Here is a 22116-nt window from a genome sequence, read left to right as displayed (position 1 = left end):
GAAGATGATGACGCACGAGCTCAGTCTGCAGATGACAGCGGGAAATCCTTATTCACCTTTTGAATGTTGAGCGTTATTAACTTTTGAATAAAAGCTGACGCGGGACAAAATGCCCGATTTCCCAACACGTTGAACTGAGCAATGCCATTGTGCCATTTTAATAGGCTACTTTTAAACGCATATAGCTCAGTAATGTCAGTTTTATGTATTTGCTGGGGGGGGGGGGGTTGTTGGGAAAGTCGGGGGAGAGACGCACACTTTGATTAGACTGGATAAACACATGCAGCATCTTAATTGTTAAGAAAATGAAATGAAATAAATGAATAAATCAAGCCTTTATTACATAACGCGATAGGCTATCATACAGCATTCAGAAAAATGCGCACCCCTAGTTCCTGCGTCTATGGCCCAATGACGCGATGAGCATTTACTAGCTACTTTTAAAAAATGCGGGTCTGGAAGCGGGTCGGGTACAATATTTTCTTTCTTTTCGTTGCGGTCCGAGTTGCGGACGGGTTAGTTGAAAACGTCGGTCGGGTGCGGGTTGTTTATGCATTGACCCGCGCATCACTGATGCACTAAAGTACCTTATACAGATAACCGGGGTAACCGCTACATGTTTACCATTGCAGAACTGCGTGCGTATGTTTCTCTGTGTATCAGAAGATCATGTCATCCTTTGACCTCGCCAGGTACGCCGGAGTTCATGGCCCCGGAGATGTACGAGGAGCATTACGACGAGGCCGTGGACGTCTATGCGTTCGGCATGTGCATGCTGGAGATGGCCACGTCTGAATACCCGTACTCCGAGTGCCAGAACGCGGCTCAGATCTACCGCAAGGTCACCAGTGTAAGTCACGCTCCTCAACACTACTGCCATCTGTCACTGATGGAGGAACACTGGGACTGATGTGATGTCTGAGAGCGTGTTTCTACACACACCGATATCCGTCTCCGTGGTCCTAAAAAAAGAGGTTTACTATTACTGTCGCACCCCGAAAAAAAAAAAAATTCATGACACTAAATGAGATATTGGGCCCTATTGTAACGCCCTGAAACGCAAGTAACTCTGTGGGCGGATCCCGGCCCGACGCAAATCTAAAATGTGTTGGTCTGAAGTCGCTTCATTACTCATAGGTGTGGTTTGGGCGTAACGTGAAATAAACCAATCAGAGCGTCCTCTCACATTCCCTTTAAGAGCCGGCGCGCTTGTTCCACGGCGGATTGCTATTATAACGGCGGATCGCTATTATAACGGCGGATCGCTATTATAACGGCGGATTGCTATTATAACGGCGGATCGCTATTATAACGGCGGATGGCTATTATAACGGCGGATCGCTATTATAAGTGCGGATTGCTATTATAACGGCGGATTGCTATTATAACGGCGGATCGCTATTATAACGGCGGATTGCTATTATAACGGCGGATCGCTATTATAACGGCGGATCGCTATTATAACGGCGGATCGCTATTATAACGGTGGATTGCTATTATAACGGCGGATTGCTATTATAACGGCGGATCGCTATTATAAGTGCGGATTGCTATTATAACGGCGGATTGCTATTATAACGGCGGATCGCTATTATAACGGCGGATTGCTATTATAACGGCGGATTGCTATTATAACGGCGGATTGCTATTATAACGGCGGATCGCTATTATAACGGCGGATTGCTATTATAACGGCGGATTGCTATTATAACGGCGGATTGCTATTATAACGGCGGATCGCTATTATAACGGCGGATTGCTATTATAACGGCGGATCGCTATTATAACGGCGGATTGCTATTATAACGGCGGATTGCTATTATAACGGCGGATTGCTATTATAACGGCGGATTGCTATTATAACGGCGGATCGCTATTATGACGGCGGATCGCTATTATAACGGCGGATCGCTATTATAACGGCGGATCGCTATTATAACGGCGGATCGCTATTATAACGGCGGATTGCTATTATAACGGCGGATTGCTATTATAACGGCGGATCGCTATTATGACGGCGGATCGCTATTATAACGGCGGATCGCTATTATAACGGCGGATCGCTATTATAACGGCGGATCGCTATTATAACGGCGGATTGCTATTATAACGGCGGATCGCTATTATAACGGCGGATCGCTATTATACCGGCGGATCGCTATTATAACGGCGGATCGCTATTATAACGGCGGATCGCTATTATAACGGCGGATTGCTATTATAACGGTGGATCGCTATTATAACGGTGGATCGCTATTATAACGGTGGATTGCTATTATAACGGCGGATTGCTATTATAACGGCGGATTGCTATTATAACGGTGGATCGCTATTATAACGGTGGATCGCTATTATAACGGTGGATCGCTATTATAACGTCATTATAACGGCGGATCGCTATTATAACGGCGGATTGCTATTATAACGGCGGATTGCTATTATAACGGCGGATCGCTATTATAACGGCGGATCGCTATTATAACGGCGGATTGCTATTATAACGGCGGATTGCTATTATAACGGCGGATTGCTATTATAACGGCGGATTGCTATTATAACGGCGGATTGCTATTATAACGGCGGATTGCTATTATAACGGTGGATCGCTATTATAACGGCGGATCGCTATTATAACGGCGGATCGCTATTATAACGGCGGATTGCTATTATAACGGCGGATTGCTATTATAACGGCGGATTGCTATTATAACGGCGGATTGCTATTATAACGGTGGATCGCTATTATAACGGTGGATTGCTATTATAACGGCGGATCGCTATTATTGTCATGATTCTGCCATCTAGTCCTTGTCTTTCTTTAAGTCTTGAGGCAGGATCATGACAGACCCATGTTTTATGTGCAAACACATGGCCTTGTTGGGCCATGTGCTTGTGTTGTCTCGTCATCTAGCCCCGCCCTCCTTGTTTCCTCGTTTTGTCATTATTGCTTTACCTGTGTCACCTGTTGTTATCATTAGTCTCGTCATTATTGCTTTACCTGTGTCACCTGTTTTGTTATCATTAGTCTCCCTATTTAATCCCCTTGTGTTTGCTGTCCTGTGTCGGTTCATTGTTAATCCATGTCAAGTTTGTGAGTAACCTTGTTGAGCTATTTCTAGTATCAGTTGTTTGTCTTCTAGTATTTTGTCAGTGTCTTTGTCTAGTTAGTCACCATAGTCCTGTCCTGTTTTGCCCCCTCGTGGGCTTTGTTTTCCCTGTTATTTGTATAATAAATCGTGTTGCCTTGACTACTGTCTGCGATTGGGTTCGTCCTTCCTCACCTTCGTAACAGAATGAACCGAACAAAGAGGAACCCAGCAGACAGCATGTCCTCCCGGCTACAACCGGAACAATGGTGGTTGTCGGCCCCCACCGACAGAGAGAGGGTCAACTGTCCGATCCCGTCCGAGGGTGAGTGGATCCTGAGGAACTATGCCCGACTCTGGGATCATTTCTCCCAGGAGGATCAACACACTACTTCCTTGGGATCTCCACCCTCTGCCCGTCTGCCTGTGATCCAGGAGAGTCGCATCTTAGGCGTTGTTACGCAGGAGGAACAGGGGTCCCCCACTTCGACTCCTAAAGCGTCATTCGCCCCTGTAAGTCTCCGCGGCAAGCGAGGGAGACGGATCTCGTGGGAGTCTGCTTCGGAGTCTTCAGCGACGGAGTCAACCCTGCCAGAGTCTGTCCTCCCAGCACCAGTTATGGTCCCTGCTGAGATTCCCCTACCGGTCACAAGCCTGGTTTTGGTCTCTGCTCCGCGGCCAAGGAGAAAGAAGAGGAAGAAGGGAGCTTTCTGTCCTCCATCTCTGTCTCCCCCTGAGTCCGCGATGGCTCTTCCAGTCAACGCTGTTCCAGAGCCCGCTTCAGTCAACGCTGTTCCAGAGCCCGCTTCAGTCAACGCTGTTCCAGAGCCCGCTTCAGTCAACGCTGTTCCAGAGCCCGCTTCAGTCAACGCTGTTCCAGAGCCCGCTTCAGTCAACGCTGTTCCAGAGCCCGCTTCAGTCAACGCTGTTCCAGTGCCCGCTTCAGTCAACGCTGTTCCAGTGCCCGCTTCAGTCAACGCTGTTCCAGTGCCCGCTTCAGTCAACGCTGTTCCAGTGCCCGCTTCAGTCAACGCTGTTCCAGTGCCCGCTTCAGTCAACGCTGTTCCAGTGCCCGCTTCAGTCAACGCTGTTCCAGTGCCCGCTTCAGTCAACGCTGTTCCAGAGCCCGCTTCAGTCAACGCTGTTCCAGAGCCCGCTTCAGTCAACGCTGTTCCAGTGCCGGCAGCAGAGAGGGTTGCTCATGAGTCTGCAGTCGTGAGAGCTGAAGAGAGAGCCGCGGCCGATTCTGCTGCTAAAGCAGTGTTACAGTCAGTTTCAGCTAGTCAGGAGATGCCTGTCGTCATTGCTGCCAAGACCCTGTCTGATTATTTGTCACGTCTCGTCCAGATCCTAGAAGTCCCTGTCAAGCCTGTCTTGTCCCCAGACCCCGTGCCTAGAGCTGCAGAGAGGGCTGTTCCTGAGTCGGCTGCTCGGATTGCGGTTCCTGAGTCGGCTGCTCGGATTGCGGTTCCTGAGTCGGCTGCTCGGATTGCTGTTTCTGAGTTCTATGACCCTGTTCCAGCTCCGCAGCCTGCTGCTGCATTGCCTCTCTCCACTGCCCAGCCTCCTACTACATCCCCTGTCTTGAGTCCTGCTTCATCTCCTACTGTTTCCCCCATCAAGATTCGTCCCGTATCGCCGCCCCCTGTTGTCCCTATCAAGTCGCCTTGTGTTTCCCCGGTCAGCCCTGTCTGCACTCCGCCCCGAACTGTTTCCCCCAAGACTGTTCCTCGTGTGTCCCCATCCAAGCCTGCCCGGATTCCTTCTCCACAGCCCTCGTCCGGAAGACCCAAGACCACAGTCCCATCCACCCACCCTGGACATTCCCCCATGAACTCTCTTGTTCCCCCGCCCCCCCTCCCTTGTTTGTTATTTTTATTGTTGCATCCCAACCCTGTTGTCGTGTTTTCGTGTATGCCTTTATTGTTGTTTGTCATGTTTAGTTGGTTTGTGTCTTTGTCTCAGTCTGTCATGTCCCGTGTTTGATGTTCCCTTGAGGAGCGTCTGGAAGCCGCTCCTTAAGGTGGGGGTTCTGTCATGATTCTGCCATCTAGTCCTTGTCTTTCTTTAAGTCTTGAGGCAGGATCATGACAGACCCATGTTTTATGTGCAAACACATGGCCTTGTTGGGCCATGTGCTTGTGTTGTCTCGTCATCTAGCCCCGCCCTCCTTGTTTCCTCGTTTTGTCATTATTGCTTTACCTTTGTCACCTGTTGTTATCATTAGTCTCGTCATTATTGCTTTACCTGTGTCACCTGTTTTGTTATCATTAGTCTCCCTATTTAATCCCCTTGTGTTTGCTGTCCTGTGTCGGTTCATTGTTAATCCATGTCAAGTTTGTGAGTAACCTTGTTGAGCTATTTCTAGTATCAGTTGTTTGTCTTCTAGTATTTTGTCAGTGTCTTTGTCTAGTTAGTCACCATAGTCCTGTCCTGTTTTGCCCCCTCGTGGGCTTTGTTTTCCCTGTTATTTGTATAATAAATCGTGTTGCCTTGACTACTGTCTGCGATTGGGTTCGTCCTTCCTCACCTTCGTAACAATTATAATGGCGGATCGCTATTATAACGGCGGATCGCTATTATAACGGCGGATCGCTATTATAACGGCGGATCGCTATTATAACGGCGGATCGCTATTATAACGGCGGATCGCTATTATAACGGCGGATTGCTATTATAACGGCGGATTGCTATTATAACGGTGGATTGCTATTATAACGGCGGTCGCTATTATAATGGCGGATCGCTATTATAACGGCGGATCGCTATTATAACGGCGGATCGCTATTATAACGGCGGATCGCTATTATAGCGGCGGATCGCTATTATAACGGCGGATCGCTATTATAACGGCGGATCGCTATTATAACGGCGGATTGCTATTATAACGGTGGATTGCTATTATAACGGCGGTTGCTATTATAATGGCGGATCGCTATTATAACGGCGGATTGCTATTATAACGGCGGATTGCTATTATAACGGCGGATTGCTATTATAACGGCGGATTGCTATTATAACGGCGGATCGCTATTATAACGGCGGATCGCTATTATAACGGCGGATTGCTATTATAACGGCGGATTGCTATTATAACGGCGGATTGCTATTATAACGGCGGATTGCTATTATAATGGCGGATCGCTATTATAACGGCGGATCGCTATTATAACGGCGGATTGCTATTATAACGGCGGATTGCTATTATAACGGTGGATTGCTATTATAACGGCGGATTGCTATTATAATGGCGGATTGCTATTATAACGGCGGATTGCTATTATAACGGCGGATTGCTATTATAATGGCGGATTGCTATTATAACGGCGGATCGCTATTATAACGGTGGATTGCTATTATAACGGCGGATTGCTATTATAACGGCGGATTGCTATTATAATGGCGGATTGCTATTATAACGGCGGATCGCTATTATAACGGTGGATTGCTATTATAACGGCGGATTGCTATTATAATGGCGGATTGCTATTATAACGGCGGATTGCTATTATAACGGCGGATTGCTATTATAACGGTGGATTGCTATTATAACGGCGGTTGCTATTATAATGGCGGATCGCTATTATAACGGCGGATTGCTATTATAACGGCGGATTGCTATTATAACGGCGGATTGCTATTATAACGGTGGATTGCTATTATAACGGCGGATTGCTATTATAACGGCGGATCGCTATTATAACGGCGGATTGCTATTATAACGGCGGATCGCTATTATAACGGCGGATCGCTATTATAACGGCGGATCGCTATTATAACGGCGGATCGCTATTATAACGGCGGATCGCTATTATAACGGCGGATCGCTATTATAACGGCGGATTGCTATTATAACGGCGGATCGCTATTATAACGGCGGATCGCTATTATAACGGCGGATCGCTATTATAACGGCGGATCGCTATTATAACGGCGGATCGCTATTATAACGGCGGATCGCTATTATAACGGCGGATCGCTATTATAACGGCGGATCGCTATTATAACGGCGGATCGCTATTATAACGGCGGATCGCTATTATAACGGCGGATTGCTATTATAATGGCGGATCGCTATTATAACGGCGGATTGCTATTATAACGGCGGATCGCTATTATAACGGCGGATCGCTATTATAACGGCGGATCGCTATTATAACGGCGGATCGCTATTATAACGGCGGATCGCTATTATAACGGCGGATCGCTATTATAACGGCGGATTGCTATTATAACGGCGGATTGCTATTATAACGGCGGATTGCTATTATAACGGCGGATTGCTATTATAACGGCGGATCGCTATTATAACGGTGGATCGCTATTATAACGGCGGATCGCTATTATAACGGCAGATCGCTATTATAACGGCGGATTGCTATTATAACGGTGGATCGCTATTATAACGGCGGATCGCTATTATAACGGCGGATCGCTATTATAACGGCGGATTGCTATTATAACGGCGGATCGCTATTATAACGGTGGATCGCTATTATAACGGCGGATCGCTATTATAACGGCGGATTGCTATTATAACGGCGGATTGCTATTATAACGGCGGATCGCTATTATAACGGCGGAGTGCTATAACGGCGGATTGCTATTATAACGGCGGATTGCTATTATAACGGCGGATCGCTATTATAACGGCGGATCGCTATTATAACGGCGGATTGCTATAACGGCGGATTGCTATTATAACGGTGGATTGCTATAACGGCGGATCGCTATTATAACGGCGGATTGCTATTATAACGGCGGATTGCTATTATAACGGCGGATTGCTATTATAACGGCGGATCGCTATTATAACGGCGGATCGCTATTATAACGGCGGATTGCTATTATAACGGCGGATTGCTATTATAACGGCGGATTGCTATTATAACGGCGGATTGCTATTATAACGGCGGATCGCTATTATAACGGCGGATTGCTATTATAACGGCGGATTGCTATTATAACGGCGGATTGCTATTATAACGGCGGATTGCTATTATAACGGCGGATTGCTATAACGGCGGATTGCTATTATAACGGCGGATTGCTATTATAACGGCGGATTGCTATTATAACGGCGGATTGCTATTATAACGGCGGATTGCTATTATAACGGCGGATTGCTATTATAACGGTGGATTGCTATTATAACGGCGGTTGCTATTATAATGGCGGATCGCTATTATAACGGCGGATTGCTATTATAACGGCGGATTGCTATTATAACGGCGGATTGCTATTATAACGGTGGATTGCTATTATAACGGCGGATTGCTATTATAACGGCGGATCGCTATTATAACGGCGGATTGCTATTATAACGGCGGATCGCTATTATAACGGCGGATCGCTATTATAACGGCGGATCGCTATTATAACGGCGGATCGCTATTATAACGGCGGATCGCTATTATAACGGCGGATCGCTATTATAACGGCGGATTGCTATTATAACGGCGGATCGCTATTATAACGGCGGATCGCTATTATAACGGCGGATCGCTATTATAACGGCGGATCGCTATTATAACGGCGGATCGCTATTATAACGGCGGATCGCTATTATAACGGCGGATCGCTATTATAACGGCGGATCGCTATTATAACGGCGGATCGCTATTATAACGGCGGATCGCTATTATAACGGCGGATCGCTATTATAACGGCGGATCGCTATTATAACGGCGGATCGCTATTATAACGGCGGATTGCTATTATAATGGCGGATCGCTATTATAACGGCGGATTGCTATTATAACGGCGGATCGCTATTATAACGGCGGATCGCTATTATAACGGCGGATCGCTATTATAACGGCGGATCGCTATTATAACGGCGGATTGCTATTATAACGGCGGATTGCTATTATAACGGCGGATTGCTATTATAACGGCGGATTGCTATTATAACGGCGGATTGCTATTATAACGGCGGATCGCTATTATAACGGCGGATCGCTATTATAACGGCGGATCGCTATTATAACGGCAGATCGCTATTATAACGGCGGATTGCTATTATAACGGTGGATCGCTATTATAACGGCGGATCGCTATTATAACGGCGGATTGCTATTATAACGGCGGATTGCTATTATAACGGCGGATCGCTATTATAACGGTGGATCGCTATTATAACGGCGGATCGCTATTATAACGGCGGATTGCTATTATAACGGCGGATTGCTATTATAACGGTGGATCGCTATTATAACGGTGGATCGCTATTATAACGGCGGATCGCTATTATAACGGCGGATCGCTATTATAACGGCGGATCGCTATTATAACGGCGGATCGCTATGATCGCTATTATAACGGCGGATCGCTATTAAAACGGCGGATCGCTATTATAACGGCGGATCGCTATTATAACGGCGGATCGCTATTATAACGGCGGATCGCTATTATAACGGCGGATTGCTATTATAACGGCGGGTTTGCCGGCGCGCGCCAGGAGCGGTTCACAGGCGAGGAGACCGACGCTCTCGTCAGGGCCGTAAAACACAGAGAAGTGACATTGTATGAGGATGATGGAGAAACACACACACATTAGCTTCGGTTAAACAGGCGTATAATAATTTGGGTAAATGTGTAATCTAGATTTATGCCTATTTTTTTCACATCTTCACGGACACAACAATGATTTCCTCGTGTGTTAATATGTTTCCTTGTAATAATGTATGATGTGCAAAAATGAAAACTGCTGCGTCTGTTTAGATGAGAGAAGCAAAGTGTGTGTGTTGTTCACACGCTATATAATGGCCAAGCACGCGCCCTTAAAATAGCATATGACTAACGCGCGGCGCCGCTGTCTTTAGACTGGGTTTCTCCTGGTCAGTGGCGGAGTTGTTTTCTGGAACTGCAGAATATCACCAGGGAACGTTTGCGCCGGAACACACTCCTCTTTTCACTGAACCTCAAGTTCATTCCCTAATTTACCGACGTGTGTCTGTGGAGGGAAGAGTCCGCTGTGCGCGGGTGCAGAATAGGAATGATATACATGCGTTGTGTACAAAGTCAATTGCGCTGGGTGTAAGATAGGGCCCATAATGTTGTTCACTGGTAACATTTGTTCAATTAAAAAACAAATAAATACGGTGCATTCGAACATTGACAGATTATTTTTCAGACGATTTTTGACCACATTACAGTTCCATACGACTATAATTCACTCTCAAACCTGTCTGATGGTGTTTGCTTTTCTATTGAGCACAAAATAATATTTTTTTCATACAGCGATAATGCATAAAGAAGAAAAAAATCTCACCAAAATTTCACATTAAAAATAGTCCATAGAACTCGTGGACTATACTCTAAGTTGAACGATAGCTTTTTGCGACTGCGATTGAATGTTTCTGCCGTGATAACCTGAGGATCGCTACGCTTCAGTCGCTGTGGATCAGAGTTCAGCTCTCACTGAAGGAGGAGATCATCAGCCAATGACAGCCTCAGGTTGGGTCCTCACGAACACGTGTGGTGTGTCCTACAGTAACGGCTCTTCTTGTGTCTCTCAGGGAGTGAAGCCTGCCAGTTATAACAAGGTGATGGACCCTGAGGTGAAGGAGATCATCGGCGAGTGCATCTGTCAGAAGAAGGAGGAGCGGTGAGTGGCCGGCGGCTTCTCGAGTCACTATCATTACTACGACTCGTCATTTTACCCTTTTGCATCCTTCTGGATATTAATTTTTATGTTTATCATTTTGCCTGTGTTAATGCCGACTGTATACATTTGGGCACAGGTGTGTATTTCTATTGTAATTTCACAGCCATCTCCTTTAAAAAAAAATCTATTTTGCACTAGAAACACAAAATAGTTCCTCTCAGGACCTTAAGGATAAAATTGCCCATTAAAACCGCATTTTTTTTTATTGCAGGGCCATTTAACTATAAAATGATGCAATCTTTATTAATAGACTTTCATTCTGTTGGCAAGGCATCAACATTTTAAATTGTAAAAAAAAAATACCAGTGCCATTTTCTCAGGTTTGTCAAACACTCGCTGTATTCCTGTTTTCTGCTTCTGCATATTATAAAGCCAATTAGATTAATTATGCAACTATAATTGTGTAGGTATGGATGTGTGTGTGTAATACATTGTGTGTGTGTGTGTGTGTGTGTGCTTGTAATAAATGAGAGATAAAGACTTAAATCCAACCGTTGTGTGCAGCAGTTTTGCTGCATCTAACAGGGAAAATCTGTTACTGCCCCAAACTAAATCTTCCTGAATTTTTTTAAATATATATATATATAATAGTGTTCATAAATCATTTTCATAAACTTATTTTGGTTTTAATTTTTAACCTTTTTTTGTAACCACATCCATTACATATTTAAAACAGTAATATCCTATATAAACCTAAACTAATCTTGACAAACTATATATCATTTGAAAGCTTATAATCTCTAGTTTACATATTTGGTGACTGATTTTTATAATTTCATAACTGAGCCCTAATTTATCAATTTGCAACAAGAATATGTTCATACTCCTAAGGCGTGTTCAGACCTTTATTTTGAAATAGTGATGAACATGAAAAATCATGAAAGAATGGTAGAAACCTCAGTTTGTTTTCATGCCAAGAGTTTAAAAGATAGCATCCGTTCAATTATTTTAGACAAAAAGGTCTTAAAATGTTTTAAATATAAAGAAAACAATAATAGATTCAGCATTAGTGATGTGGCGGCGAGCTATAATGCACATAAGTGATCTTCTGTTTCTTAGAGGTTGAATTCATTTCAAAATCTGCCAAACTTCCAACACTACTTCTGAATAGGATGTCTACTTCATAAATTGTATGAAAATTGTAAAAATAATGGTTCAGACTCAAACCACATATGGAGATGGAGGCGCCCTTATATGGGCAGTAATGTCCACTAGTGGAGAAGTGTGGTACTGCGCCCAAACTACATCTCACTGAACGCTCATTTCAAGAGATATCAACCTAACATTTAAAACACAACTTCTTCAGATTTTTGCCTTTGATTTCTTTGCAGTTTTAGAGTCCACCCGGTTTTGAAAATATATATTTTATATAAAATATAAATAATTAAATTTTTAAGATTGTGCATTTTCATAAACTCCAACTTCTATAACTTTTTTTCTGTTCAACTTTCTTAATTTATTTAACTTCTACAAAAATATGCTAAATGTCTTCTTTAAAACAAGACCGGTGACGTCTCCGCATCTGTCTCTCCACAGCTACACCATCAAGGACCTGTTGAATCACGCGTTCTTCGCCGAGGACACGGGTGTGCGGGTGGAGCTGGCGGAGGAAGACGACGGGATGAAGACGTCCATCGCGCTGAAGCTGTGGGTGGAGGATCCCCGCCGGCTGAAGGGCAAGTACAGGGACGGAGGAGCCATCGAGTTCAGCTTTGACCTGGAGAAGGAGGTTCCCGAAGCCGTGGCGCAGGAGATGGTGTGTGTTACTGACTCCACCCTCGTCACCACACTGTACCGTAGAACATACAACTGCACTTGTTGTGCGTCATGCTAACGTGGGCGGCCCAGATCCGAATCCAGCTTCCTAATATTTTAATATAAATTTCTAAGTATAAATTCCTAATATAAATTTCATTCACCATGATTCATGGTTACTGACGGTTGAAACACTGACTGATGGATTATATGAGACATGATTGATTTCAGGAAGTTGTTCGGGATCTTTCAACATTCCTCCTGATGTTCATCATGTTTATTTGCTGCTGGAACTAGTAGTGAAGAGGAAGAGATGATCGGTTCATCTGTCACACACACACACACACACACACACACACACAAACACACACACATTTATGGACTGAACCTGAAGCTTTGTTTCGTATCAAAAATATCAAAGCTTATCGTGATAATATGAGTTTTAAATAGTATTTAGTGAAGTTTAGTTCCCGCATCATCAACTGAAAGCAGCGCTGACTAAAAGATCAAACTTGGGATTGAAGAATCAATATCGGTTTATCAAAATGAGAATCAATATTTTCAACCCAACATTTACTTTCAGGTGTGTTTATTCTGTCAGAAAGTGAGCCAGAACTGTTCATTTAGAAAATAACCAGATTAAACCAGATTTGCCTGTGGTATGTGACCATGGCTCATGAAATCTGATGTCTTCCTGTCTCTATTGTCTCTTAGCTATGACTGATCTAGAGATATTTCACGCCTCCATTATGAAACGCAGCAGAATTGAAATGAATTTTGAACGGAATAATGTTCTGGCCAGATCTGGATTATTCCATTGGAGAGGTGGATGTTTATTCCCTTAACAAAGCCCTTTCTCTCCTCTCGTAACCTCCGCCTGCGATGCCATCTTCCGGCTTAGATCTGATCTGGTCCTGAGTTTGAGATTCATAACAACCTCCCTCGCTTTCTGAGGAACTCCGACCAAACCTGTTCCCAGATCTTCAAGCTAGATACGCTCATGCTAGCAGCCGCTCGTGCACTTTATATATAAACCGTGGTCTTGCGTACAGTGTGTGGCCTTCTGGACCCAGTTCGGATTGGAAAATCCTTTTTTGCCGTAATCCTGTGTCTTGTAATCTGAGCATTGTAATTTGTGTGAATGTTTGCTAAAGCGAAAAAGCTGATATTCACACCGATCGGCACAAACCACGCTTCAGCCTGTCAGATGTTTGTTCAGTACACAGATATTGATCTTTACATTTTGCCCTTTTACACAAAACCCGTCATGCATTTCAGGGAATCTCACAAAAAGACTGAATTACCAGTACTTTCCTTTTAATGAATGTTCAGTACATTTCTCCCCACAATTCTCTGTAGGGAGAAATTAAATGAGTAAATCATTCAGATTTAATTTAATTTATTAGAGACAGCACAACAAACGCAACCATGATTTCCTCCCCCCCCATATTATACATATGTATTAAATCTCATTATCAACTTATTTTTATTTAAACGTATTGGAGACCGCACAACAAAAGCAGCCATGATTCCCTTTTCCCCCTTTTTTAAAGTAATTCTAGTACTTCATAATTTTGTTAATTGTTTATTAACGCAGCAATATTTTTTTATGTAAATAAAAACCATGTAACTTTTAAAATAATGTATTAAATGTTATGTTTCAACAATTTTTTTAATTGATTAATTATAGACCGCACAACAAAAGCAACCATGATTTCCTTTTTTCTTTGTTTTCTTTTTTTAATTCTGGTAATTCTCATTGCTGATTATGTATTGAAAAAAACAATTATTTTTCAATTTAAATACTGTCATTTTTTTTAAATGATATATATATTGAATATTTTTTCAACTTATTTTTTTATTTAAATGTATTTAGTAGAGACAGCACAACAAAAGTTTCCTTTTCTCTTTTTTAAAACAATTATTCTTGGTCTCATTAGTCATATTCATAGTCTAGTTGAAGCTTTCCCCCACTGACTCCTGCATGTCTTTGTGAAATGTTCCTGTAATACTGCGAGATTCATTCCTCTGTTCCTAAAATAGAGCCCTCATTTCTTCCTGTCTGCTCTAAAAATGCGTTCACACCAGCCCCCTCTTGTGCTTCTGTCAGGTTGAGTCCGGTTTCTTCCATGAGAGCGATGCAAAGATTGTGGGCAAGTCTATCCGTGACAGGGTGGCTCTGATCAAATGGCGCAGGGAAAGGACGGTGCCGAGGGCGTCTCAGGGTGGCACTGCCCCGTCTATGCCAGCCGGGACGGTACCAGTCCTCTGCGAACCGCCCTGTCTGGTGGAGCCCGAAGAGACTGAAGTGGACCAGCATGCTCGCGTGTGCCAACTTAGTGCCATGACTACATCCACCACATGTAAGCGTGTGCGCCTGTGAACTACAGTACATTTGAAGTGGATCAAAACCTTTCATCAAAGTTATAAATTAATTTTGTCTTAGGACAACTTTGATTAACTTTTTTTGATCCACTTCACATGTTGACTACTGTAGCTCAACTTACGTTTCGTGCTGACTTTAACATTGTCAGAGACTCACTTACACCAATATCCAATCTGAGGGACAAGACTGGCATTGATTGCCTCAGATCTTTGTTGTGTTTAGTCCATGTGTGTGTGTCTCTGTTTCCCTCTAGCTGACAGTGGCATCGGTTCGACCGTGTACTCTGACTCCCACAGCAGTGGTCTGCACAGTGTCATATACCAGTCACTACAGGATTCGGTCTCCACCGCAACCCAGGAGGTTCGTATCGCTTACCCATCATGGTTACTGATGATAAACTGCTGATATGTAAAGTTTGCATTCCTCTGCTTGCACGTACCATGCATGCTTGAACTTGCATATCTTTTATACAGAGGAATTATACTAAATATAGACCATCATTCATAATGACACTGTTGTGCAGCTTTGTAACTCGACAGTGTTAGTCATCAAACAGTTCGTTTGCCTATAAGTAGCATTCCTTGCATGGGGCAGTTGTTCATTCAAGCATCACTCACTATTTCCTCAAGTGTAAAAATGTTTGTTGTGTCCTTGATTTGATTATTAGCTCAGTGCTAGAGATCCTTGTTTGTCATTTCATGATAATAGTTTGGAGAAGTGGCTTTTCTTCCAGGGTCCACATCATGCAAGCTCCTCTGTAAATGACTTGATCAGAAGCCGTGGGCATCTCCGACCCACAAGCCCTTCCTTCCTTCAAATACCCCCAGACCAATCGACAGAAAGAAGATTAGAAAGTTCCGGCTCTATGAATTTGCTGTCCGTTCCTTTGCCTATTACGACCCGCCGCTATAGCGACACATTAGTGGAAATGTCCTCTGAGAAAAATGGGGAGGAGCCTGTCTCAATGGTGAGAAAGGGGCGTCGCCTTTCTTTAAACCCCACCCCTCACCAGCCACCGTCCCCATGTCAGGCCTGCCTGTCGTTATTCCTACTTGGGACTTGTGCAGATGGAAGACATGCGCCCTATTCTTCACTTCTGCTTTCAGCCACAGGGGCTCGCAGGGACTCTGTCAATGAGACCTCTAACCTCTCCCAGCTCAACAAATCTCTGGAGAACATCACAGGCCACAAACATCAGCCTGCTCTTGCCTTTCTAAGAGCCCCACTGACCAAGCCAGAAAGAGGGTCCTATCGGCCTGCACGCAGCCACAGTGATGAGGGGCCCGCCATGGAGTCGCCTGGTGAGGAATTGGCATCACGTCGCAGAGCAAGTTTTTGTGGTGGCGAAAACTCGCTGACTCATGTGGTAGGTCACTCCGCAACTGAGGACAAGGTGTAACCCTGCTGCTTATAGAGGAAGTGCTGTGGTTTTCTCTATCCTTTGTGGTTGTTCTGCTGTTGCTCCCAGGGGCCTCTAGGACTTAATAATTCTCTCAAATCTAAATGCGTTCTTCTTCTCCACTTCTTTAACCGTACTCGCCAAGTCCTGTGGGTACTGCTGTTCTCTAACGGAGTCCATTTTCCCCTCAAAACCTACCCAATAACCACGCTTGCAATGTGCCTGACGTCATGCTGCTAACCATCTTTGTGAATCGCTTCATGTTTTCATTATCACTTACCTGGTTGTGTGTGGTCTGCATGCATGCCTTCATATTACTCACTATTGCAGCTTTAAGTGTCTGTAGTTTTATATATATGGAATAGCTGTGTATGCGGTTTTCAATAGTTTGTCTATTCTTCTGCAGCCTGCCGTTTTGAGAGTCCAAAGTCAGGCGGCACCTTCCGTAGCTCAACACGTGCAGACTTGCCCTCCTGCGTCCTCCGAGACCCCTGCACAGCCCACCGGACAGATTCTGTCCACTCCCCAGCCGCTGGCACTTCTGCCAGGCATATTGACTGCACCACAAACCATGAATCCACAGCAGCTTGCGTCTTCAAGTCAGACTGCAGAGTTGAACACGCAGGCCCATGTGTCGCTTCAGCCTGCATTTTTGCCGCAGAGTGCCACAGCTCCGAGTTACCATCCTGCCACAGCAGAGCTAGCCAATGCACAAATATTTCCACCTGTGCAGCACACTGAATCAGAAGCAGCGCTGCCTGCGGATCAGAGTGTTCAGAGTGGAGCCTCTAGCGTGCAGCATGTCTCATCAGCACCTCAACAAACACCTGCGTTACACCTTTTGCCGCAACCACCTGTGAATGCCACAACAGACGGGCAACTCCACAACTTCTCGAACCTGCAGCAAACTGCTCCTGTGCATCTGAGCCAGGCAGGCTCGGCACCATCTTTCCAGCAGGTACACTTGTTTCAACCTTATCTACCAAATATGTGTGTACCAATGTGGCTGATTCAGTTTATACACTTGTAATGATCGGACACACTTTCTGTCTAGTCTTTTTGGTTTGTATTGGCAGCTTATTCTGGCCAAGTATAAATCAGGGGTTCTCAACTCTGGCCTTCAAGATCCAGGCAAGGCAATGACCAGGCAAAGTTGTACAGGCATCACTAAATAAATTATATATTGTCCAGCTTTTGGCCTGTATTTTCATCCATCCAAAAGTAAACGGTTACATTTTCTGTTTTCTGATATCCTGCCGACTACGCCAAAATGTTAGATCGGATGGATCTCAATGACAGAAATATCAGATGTATTAGATCCAACCCTGGACCCCAAATCCCTGCCATTAGTCTTCTGTCAGCCTGAGAGTTTGACAGGGAAAGCTAGGAAAGGGCTATCCTGTTAAATGTTCAATCAATGTTGAAAAAAACCTTGAAATGTAGACATTCTCTTATCGCTAACTCATAAAGCCAAACATCCTTGAAACCACACAATAATAGGGTTAAACAACAATAGAAAGGAAATAAGATTAAATATAAAATCATAAAATGACAAATAACAATAAAAAGTTACAATAAATGATTAATCAAATGATAACTACATAAATGACTGATAATAAATTATTATTAAATTAAATCATAACAAACTAAGAAAATAAAACTCAACACAGATTTGCTCTATGCACAATGATTGCTCTCTTAAAGTAACATACACACAGGTTAATATTGAGATTCTTTAGATCCCTCAGTGATTACAAACAAACTGTGCTATTTCAATTTTAGTGACCACTCTTAAAGAAAGCTTGTAAGACATGTCTTAACGGTTTATTCCGCTGCACACATCCTGTTCCTGGAGACCTACTTTTCTGATTCATTTAGCTCAAACTCTTAATTAGATGCACACAAACCAGCTAATCAAGTTCTTTAGGATCGCCTATCAGATGTGATAAAGCAGGTTGGCAATAAAATTTGCAGGAAAAGAGCAGAGTTGAATATCTCTGTTCTATAGAGTTCAGTCCCAACCCTGCAACAAAACTGTTGGTAATTAAGTGTTCCTTAAGATCTTAATTAGCAGGCATAGTTGTTTAGGGTTGGAGATGAACTGTGCAGGAATGTATATCTCCAAGAGCAGGATTTGACAACTCTACTGTAGAATAGACTGACTTTGAGCTGACAAGAATAAAACCTACATCTGCAAACCATCTCATGTTTTTCTCTTTGCACACTTGTATTTCTCTCTCTTTCAATCACGTTAGCTCACCATTCAGACACAACTAATGGACAGCTGGCAGCAAAGAGTACAGTCCACGTCCAGTGTTCTTACACAGTCCGTCCCCCCTCCACAGGTGGCAGCTTACCTCACACAGGTACACCCTACTGCCGGCTCTTATGCTTAGGCGATGTCTACACAAATACGGATACATTTGAAATGCATTTTCTCTACATTTTGGCCTTTCATCCACACTGAGACGTGCGAAAACTGAGCGTTTTTTGCAAACTCTTTTCAACGTGGGTACATTTGAAAATCCTGTTTTGTAGTGTAGACTGTGAAAAGGGAGGTTTTCAAAAACAATGAGGCATGTTTAAGCGTGACTCATTGCACCAATAGATATAACGGTATCTGCCTGATAATAGGGGGGCTCGTCCAGGATAAAAGTTTTAAAGTGCATTGGTCTGAGCCACTCTTCATATTACATTCTTGCAAATGTCAGAATTTACTGCAATTTCTGTCGTGCTGCAAAACTACATTTTAGACTGCTTGGCATTGCGATTGAGTGTGACCTGGATGCACCATTGAGTAGGGAGATATTCTGCTAATATAATGATTGTGCCAGAAGAACAGAGTGAAAACTTTTATCATATCTAGTCTCTCTGTATCTCAGGGAGCTTTTATGATTTACACAAGCACAGTAAGATGATTGTAGCATTTTCTTGATTGAAAACGCTCGTGTTGATTGAGAGCGTTTTTTTTTTTTTTTTACCAAAAAAGCTTACAGCACCTGGTATTCCCAGGCGGTCTCCCATCCAAGTATTAACCAGGCCCGACCCTGCTTAGCTTCCGAGATCAGACGAGATCGGGCGTTCTCAAAGTGGTATGGCCGTAAGCCAAATCTGCTGCCAAAAACAGGCTTTTTGAAGAAATTCAGAGACTTTCTCAGGCTTTCGAATGTATCTGGATTAATGAAGTCAGATGCTTTTTTATTGATTTATTTATTTTTCAACAGTCCGCTGTACAAAGGACCTTTGACATTCTGTTCTTGTTGATGGCTTATTCTTCCCATGCTACAATGCACTTTTGTCTCCTCTAGTTTCCCTCCCTTAACACAGCTCAGTCAGCTGGGATTCCTGTTCCTGGATGTGACCCGTACCCTGCCTGCTTTCCCTCTGTGCAGTCGTCCCTCACTCTGCCAGTCCCAACATACCCCAACATCTCGCCAACGTCATGTTCACAGATCGAGAGTTCTGCGCTATCTCAGTTTCCGCACCTGTCCTCCACCTCCCCTATACCCTCACAATGTCCCGTCCCACCCTTCGCTGCTCCAGTGCTCTCGCATCCATTGCCCACAATTCACCAGTACCAGCAGGCCTATTCTGTTGCTCAACAACCCACTGTAAACTCCATGGACACTCTCTCTCAACATTCCCACAGTCAGGCCACACCCTCTCCAAACCCCACCTCTATGTGTGTTGGAGCCCCGCCCACTAAACAAGCTCAGCCTATACAGGTAGAGTATATCAGTTTGTTTGGACAGGTCTTAAATGGATAGTCCACCTCAAAATGATAATTTGGTTACACTTCATTTTAAGGTGTACGTGTTACAGTGTAATTATACATTTAAGTACTGAGTTATAAGAACGTACTACATGTACTTACTATAGGGTTAGGGTTAGTTGTATGCAATTATGCACAATTTATAGTAATTACTATAGTAACTACATGTAACGTGTAAGGATGACACTGTAAAATAAAGTGTTACCGATAATTATTTTATTATTTACTCTCCCGCATGTCGTCTGTTAAAAATGTATCTAAATGTATTGCCATATCGGCTTCACATGGTATTATGTGGTAAAGTCAGCTTGAAACAGAAGTTGCAATAGTCTTTTCAACAAGAACAATTGTAGGGTGGGGCTTGATTTTTGTCCGTGGGGAGTTGATTGGATGGTTGGATTGTTGTGGTTTGCTATTGGTGGATCTCATGTGAGTGACAGGTTGCCCCGCCCACATCATCAGAGAAGAGATGTCACAGATTCAAGATTACGAGGCACATGTATTTAAAACAATGATGTGTAACGATAAATTGTTTATTATAAACACTGCGATATTCCATAAAAAAAATAGAATTGTCAATTATGATTTCGTGTTGACTTCAAATACAACAACTGGCATGCTGCGTTGAGTCTCCTGAAAATAATAATTGTTCCAAAGCAATCAAATTTAGTAGTTGCCAAATTTTCTAATAATAATCAAATAATTTTCAGGAAAAACATTTATGCCCATACTAATTCAATGTTAATATTTAAATAGTGTATAGTATTTACCCAAAAGTCATACTTTTCCTGTTTTTATTTTATTTTTATATATATTTGAAAATCCATTGAGCTTTGTAAAAGTGAATTTCACTTATGTATTGATTTAGTTTTTTGAAAAATCTGTATTTTTCAGGGATCCTTGACCAGCCAATGCCAAACCGTTCATGTGGACCAGAACTCTTCCATCAGCCATAATGCACCTCAGCCTCCCACAATACCGCAGCTCTCGGCTTTTAGACCAGTGCTCGATACATTCAGCTCTGCTGTGCCTGTGGAGCAAAACCAGGTTCCTCAGCTCGCGAGTCGAGCATCTTTACCCAACATTCCCAATGCAGGAGCCGGTGCCAGCCTGAGTCAGCAAAACCTGGCGGGCATTAGCAGTGCATGTGGAGGAGCTCCTCCAGGCCCCGCGGAAGTATTTACTGAGGTGACACTTAACACCGTCTGCACATCAGTACAGTCACAATATGAATAGGAGTAGCAGTTCAAGGAAGTACATTTGCTGTTTGCGAAAATACAATCCTGGGTGGCGCATTCTCACGGTTACTTTTGAAACCAGAGAAGCTTTTTCTTAAGATTTTAAATCCCTCAGTTGGTCTCATGATTATGGACTATCAGCAGAAATTATCCTTGCGCATTTAATTTTTTTTCCATGTTGGTTTGTTTTTACTCAAGATAAGCCACCTTATACAGAAGCGCTTTATACAATACAGAAAGTTTCACAGCAGCTTCAGAGCACAGCAAACTTCATTAAATATGAGACTAATTCAAATTTTGCTGTAAAGCAGCTCTACAGAAGACAATGTATTTATTCAGCTCCATTCAATTCAGTGTTGATTAAAAAGATAATAATTAGGCATACCTAACAGAGAAAATGACAGGCGTGAATAGGCAATTTTGGACACGTTTTATTTGCTTCAACCATCTTTACAGCTATAAACCATTTTGATGGTACATTATTAAGGGAATAATCTATTTTGAAATGAAGTGCCAGTAATGCATATATTTGTGTAGGGTGCACCAAGAGATATTGTAGCCAAAAATAATCATTTTGTTCGGATTTAAAAAGATAGACTGTATTCTGTGTTTTTAATGCTTGTTAGAGTTTTGCATTGTTAGCTCAGCAACACTTGTGATTGCCATTGAATTCATTGCCTTCTGTGCACTTTAGGTTGGCGATAAACAGGCAGCACCGGCTGGGTCCACTTATGACAGGTGCCGATTCTTTGTTCATAGATAATGGCATATTCTCTGTTTCATCGTGCATTGTTTCAGACCTTGTGCACAC

The 22116-nt window shown here is 43.4% G+C and overlaps 1 protein-coding gene across 1 annotated transcript in view; it reads left to right on the top strand.

Annotated features, from left to right (window-relative positions):
• LOC307011212 (serine/threonine-protein kinase WNK2) overlaps nucleotides 1-22116 on the top strand; it is an 81816-nt gene that overhangs the window by 25600 nt on the left and 34100 nt on the right. The window contains exons 5-14 of the mRNA XM_079636621.1: nucleotides 693-850; nucleotides 10607-10695; nucleotides 12292-12511; nucleotides 14621-14873; nucleotides 15150-15256; nucleotides 15630-16262; nucleotides 16702-17253; nucleotides 18551-18661; nucleotides 20962-21255; nucleotides 22000-22043. Coding sequence (XP_079492747.1) covers nucleotides 693-850; nucleotides 10607-10695; nucleotides 12292-12511; nucleotides 14621-14873; nucleotides 15150-15256; nucleotides 15630-16262; nucleotides 16702-17253; nucleotides 18551-18661; nucleotides 20962-21255; nucleotides 22000-22043 — 2461 coding nt within the window. The remainder of the gene's footprint in view (nucleotides 1-692; nucleotides 851-10606; nucleotides 10696-12291; nucleotides 12512-14620; nucleotides 14874-15149; nucleotides 15257-15629; nucleotides 16263-16701; nucleotides 17254-18550; nucleotides 18662-20961; nucleotides 21256-21999; nucleotides 22044-22116) is intronic.

This window comes from Phoxinus phoxinus (assembly GCF_949152265.1).
Source record: "Phoxinus phoxinus genome assembly, chromosome: 15".
Lineage (NCBI taxonomy): Eukaryota > Metazoa > Chordata > Actinopteri > Cypriniformes > Leuciscidae > Phoxinus > Phoxinus phoxinus.
Note: the sequence above shows the minus strand (reverse complement) of the source record. Positions and strands in the feature narration are given on the sequence as shown.